Below are 5,000 nucleotides of genomic sequence, written 5' to 3'. Positions count from 1 at the left end.
GTGGATCTGCTACTGTACTTTGGATGCTTTTGTGTGACGCCGTAGTATGATCGAGTAGGGTGTTAACCCATTCTGACCTGAGATCAGATTCATACCAGGTTTCCACTGGACACACACTGGTCTGATCAACCCATTCTGACCCGAGATCAGATTCTAAAAATGTCAGTCGTTCTTCGATTTTTCAAAAATAGCAGACCTACAAGCTCGTATCGCGCCACTCGGTGGCGCGATATGAGCTTGTAGATCTGCTATTTTTCAATAGGTAAAGCATAACATGATGCTAACACCAAAATGGGTGCCCGGTATATATATATATATATTTTTTTAGAATATGGAGATAAGATGACAGTTGAATGGAAGTGAGACACTCACCTTCAACATAGGTAGGGAAGGATGCCAGACTTCTTCTAGCCTATGGAAGTAGAGTACACAATGGAACAAATAATTAATATGGTACATTTATGCAAATAGAACCTCACCAAATTATCTGTATTCACAAAAGAAAGGAATTTCACATAGAATAGAATACCAAATTTCCAATGAATTCAAAGTATTGGATACTTTGATGAAAGTAAAATAAATAAATACTATACGATAAACAAATGTAGTAGTTCTTCCAGCACCTCTTTGTTAGCAGGTGGTGAATCCAGAGTGTCCTCTTGAAGCAGGTGTCTGCTTGAAGACTCTGCTCCCAGTGGAAACGAGGACTCTGAACCTGGGGACTGGACAAACACACACAGAGAGGCATTAAGTATCTTTACTTTAGTACTGTACTTTATATTTTCGTGTGTGTGCACACCAGAATGTAATAATAATTGCCCCATTTATATAGCACTTTTCTTGGTATACTCGGTCGCTTTACAAGGTCAAACATTTTTGAGTGGTGCAACCACTCCTACAAACAGCAATGTCCGTGTACGCCTATGTATGTACGTATGTGGTCATGAGCACCAGTATATGACTATAGGGTACCAGTAGGGGGCGCCAGAAACAGAGAGAGGGATACTGCTGCAATGTTGCCTGCTAATGAGAGGGAGAGAGAGAGAGAGAGAGAGAGAGAGAGAGAGAGAGAGAGAGAGAGAGAGAGAGAGAGGGGTGGGGAGCTGCACCACTCAGTTCACACGGGTGTGATATTTTTGTATTCATTGGTATTGAATACATATGAGTATGTGTACAGTGTGTGTTATACTTTTAGCTTGAATGTCTTACTGTACCACGTGCTGAAAACATTTCTGGCTAATAAAGTATTCAATCAAAACATAATATATTCAACCATTAGCCAAACATTAATAGGAGGTGGGATAGCGAACAAAATAACCTTTGCTGCATGACGCTTGGTGCGCGCGCGCGTGTGTGTGTGTGTGTGTGCGTGCGTGTGTCTGTCGGAAAACCTTCACTATTATTCACTCACTAATAAGTGTCAATGGTTTAATAATGTGGCTATTGTGTTTACTTTATAATTTTAAATTGTAGGCCTAAATAATGTATAAATACAGTATGAACTCATTAGTAGTTAATATCTGTTGTCTGTTATAGAAAAAAATAAACACTTCAGAATTAATAATGACTCACACACTGCAAACTTGATCGGGTGCAGTACTTAGTTCAGACTAGTCATTGGTCCGACAAACCTCAACCTCAAGCCCTATAACTTAACCATAACCGCAAGCACGGGAGCAGCGCATGTTCGAGCGGTTCCCACATGTCGAACTAATACTTCAAACCCTAGGCCCTAGGAAGTGTCTATTTGTTTGTCTCTAAATGTTTTGATGAATTGAACAATGTGGACCCTGTTGTAAACAAGTGTAAGGCTTAATTGGGTCGTCCACTCACAGTTAACAGTCTTTGTATTGAGTTTGTGCTTGAAATGTACTGTAATTCTGCAAACTGTTAATAAAGATTTCAATCAATCAATCAATAGGCCTCCCGCACGGAAAAGGGACACGAAAAAACCAAACCTCTCTTAACCACTATAGCCTCAAAACCACTAGCCTCAATGCCCAGACCGCACCAATGCAATTAGTCGCAACTCCTTGGCAACAAAACCATTTTAAGGTCAATATAGGCCAGTCAATCTAAGCTAAAAAGGGGCGTAACCAAAACATAATTGCAATAGTAATCGTTCAAGGTTTGTTATGATCCTTAGGGTCATCTAAATAACATAGAAATTGGGAATGACATATTTAGTGGTAAATTCAGGGGTTGAATGTTTTAAGTAGCATGTGGTGTGTCAAACTAGGGGGTTTTCATGATACTGAACCCATTCCAAGTATTAGTTTTGGACAAAAAAAAACACCCCTTGGGCTAGATTCGGCCATAGCCATGCAAATGTGATGACCTCATCACATTTGTGATGACGGCTATGGCTGTTTTGAGCCCAAGGAGTGTTTTTCATGCAAAGCTAATGCTTGCAATGGGTTCAGAATAATGAAAACCCTTTGCCTTACAGTAAGTTATAGGTTGTTAATGATACCCCAACTTTCAACCCCTGGATTTACCATGATCAAGTAATTACTTAATTTTACAATTTTTTTACATGTTATTTGGATGACCCTAAAGCCCAAACCACACCAAAGGGACAGGTTGTGACAAAATGGTTTTTAAGGTAGACCACACCAATGCAACTCATTGTAACTCAATGAGTTGCATTGGTGTGGTTTACCTTAAAAAAAACGTTTTGTTTGTTGGATTGGGCTTAAGGATCATAAAAACCTTTTATGATCAATTACAATTACAATTTCAATTAATTTTGGTTCAAACCTTAGATTGACTGGCCTACAACCATAGACTCCACACCAATGCAACTGCCATTGGGGATACTGGTTGCAAGTAGTTGCGTGTTGCAAAGAGTTGCGTGGCAAATTATATTGGTGCGGTTTGGGATTTAAAGGAGGATATATTTGGATACTGGTCTCTAGGCTGAGGTTCTGAGCCACACAGGTCACATGATATCCTACCAGGTTAGACAAAAGCATCTTTAATCAAGGAACATTATCTTTAATAATATATGACTTGATGGTAAATGTTGACCACTTAAAGGGGCTGTAAGTCCTTTCTTTTTCTATTAGAATGAGTGTTAAATTGCTCTATATTCTATAATCATTGCTTGAAGTGTTTGTTCGGCCAGTAGGTTGGGATACCGGTTTTGTCCAATCAGAATGGAGATGTCACACAGGATAAACAAGTGGAATTGGAAGTGACGAAACGATCAATGAGTATAGACACAATTGGAAATGGAGCACGGTAACATTTTAACTGATGCATTATATTTGTCGGGTTGATCTTTTCTGATTGGAAAAAATTAAAAAATCGTATCCCAAACTGAAAACGTATTTTGTGTTCACGAAAGAGCTGGAGAGACCACTGCTATAGTTTTACAAAAACATAGCCCTTACTGCGTAAGCAAGGTATATGTTTTTTTGTAAGGCTTACACCATCATTAAGTCCTATAGCTATTTTATATTTTCTAGTACAACGCTGTCCTGTCCCTCCTCTTATTCCTCAGTCTCTCTCCTCTCTTCCACCACCGAATATAAAAAAAAAAAAAACGAAACGATGAACCATTTCAGAGCAAGTTCAAACCTCATCTCCGCGCGGTGGTTCTGGCGCCGGCTCGGCCTGTTTGGTGGCGGTCTCTTCTTTCTCATGCTGGTCCACTTGGTACATCCAATAGTTCTCCATGTTCTCAACACAGCGCAGCTGAACTATAAACAGAACCTGTGTACGGTTCCGTCCCCCCAAAAGTTTTCGTTTTGTTTTGATAAACAAATGTCCACTGGCCAGCTAGTGTACCAGACGAGAAGTGAGGTCAGCGCTCAGCGCACGTCTCTAGCTGCGTGCGAGCTACTCAGGTGACACAAGCTATAGGTATCAGAATTCACTGTGTATCACGAGTCGGTGTGCGTGTGGACCAAATGTCCCCACAAGAAGAGTAGAATTATGAGAAATGGATGTTGTAAGGACCATATTCCTGTGTGTATATGTGTGTGTGTATGCGTGTATGCGTGCGTGCGGTTGTTCTTTCCATTTTTGCAAAGGTAAACATAGACTGGAGCGATGTGAAAAGTCAAGACTGTGAATTGAATGAAGTTAATGTTACGTTACACAAACTCTGGGTGACTCTGAGGACCCCGTATACTGTGAAACATATATATAAACATATAAACATATATATTTTTCCATGGCTCTTCTATTCTTCCATGGCTTACCCCTGTATCAGTGACGTGACACCCCAAAAAAAGTGTTTTTTAAAAACCTTTAAATTACAGGAATATAAATGATTTACTTTTGTTCTACTCACTCTCATCTTTATGGAAACATATTTTGTTTTTAGATATTTTATTGGAATCAGAGTTTATTCAGCATTTTGTTGTACTTGTGCCTAAAATCGTCATATGGTGTGACATGACAATAATTGTTTATAAAATGAAAATGGAGTACACCTTTCTTAAGTTGCTCACTTTATCAAAGTCCTTTATCATAACTAACCTGTAATCCACTATAGTTTTGTGAAAATGTATTAAATCTGTATATTATTTCCGTAATCAACACTCAATGTGAGGCCCATGTTATCGGTCTTTCAATATATTTTGTATTTATTGTGACAAAACTTTCTCTAAAATTACACAAATATTTGTGACTCTTCCTTAGACTATTTGCTATGTAATCCATGAACATTAATGGTTTCATCATTAATAAAGGTATGATTTTTTTCACTATTTGGAACGTCACACCAAATTATTTAGTGTCACACCGTATGATCATATCTTCATTTTTCAAAGCAAACTGTGTTTTAACCTACTTATTAGTGAGTACTGAACTTTACAGATTGATTTAACAATTACTCAGGAAAAACAGCAACAGGAAAATTGCTTTAACATTGAATAACATGGCAATGACTGAATAAAACGAAATTAAACACAATTTATTGTGGATAGTTGCAGATTTTAGGTGAAAATGTTTAAAACAAATGTTTAAATGGACAAAAGAAGCATGGGACT

General features: G+C 38.3%; 1 protein-coding gene across 1 annotated transcript in view; it reads right to left on the bottom strand.

Annotated features, from left to right (window-relative positions):
• apba1a (amyloid beta (A4) precursor protein-binding, family A, member 1a) overlaps window positions 1–5,000 on the bottom strand; it is a gene marked incomplete at its 3' end in the record, with an annotated part of 38,293 nt that overhangs the window by 8,653 nt on the left and 24,640 nt on the right. The window contains exons 8-9 of the mRNA XM_080765644.1: window positions 624–722; window positions 373–412 (exon numbers count right to left, since the gene is read on the bottom strand). Of these exons, the coding sequence (XP_080621770.1) occupies window positions 373–412; window positions 624–722 (139 nt within the window). The remainder of the gene's footprint in view (window positions 1–372; window positions 413–623; window positions 723–5,000) is intronic.

The sequence above is a fragment of the Protomyctophum bolini genome (assembly GCF_963924005.1).
Source record: "Protomyctophum bolini genome assembly, chromosome: 6".
NCBI lineage: Eukaryota > Metazoa > Chordata > Actinopteri > Myctophiformes > Myctophidae > Protomyctophum > Protomyctophum bolini.
Note: the sequence above shows the minus strand (reverse complement) of the source record. Positions and strands in the feature narration are given on the sequence as shown.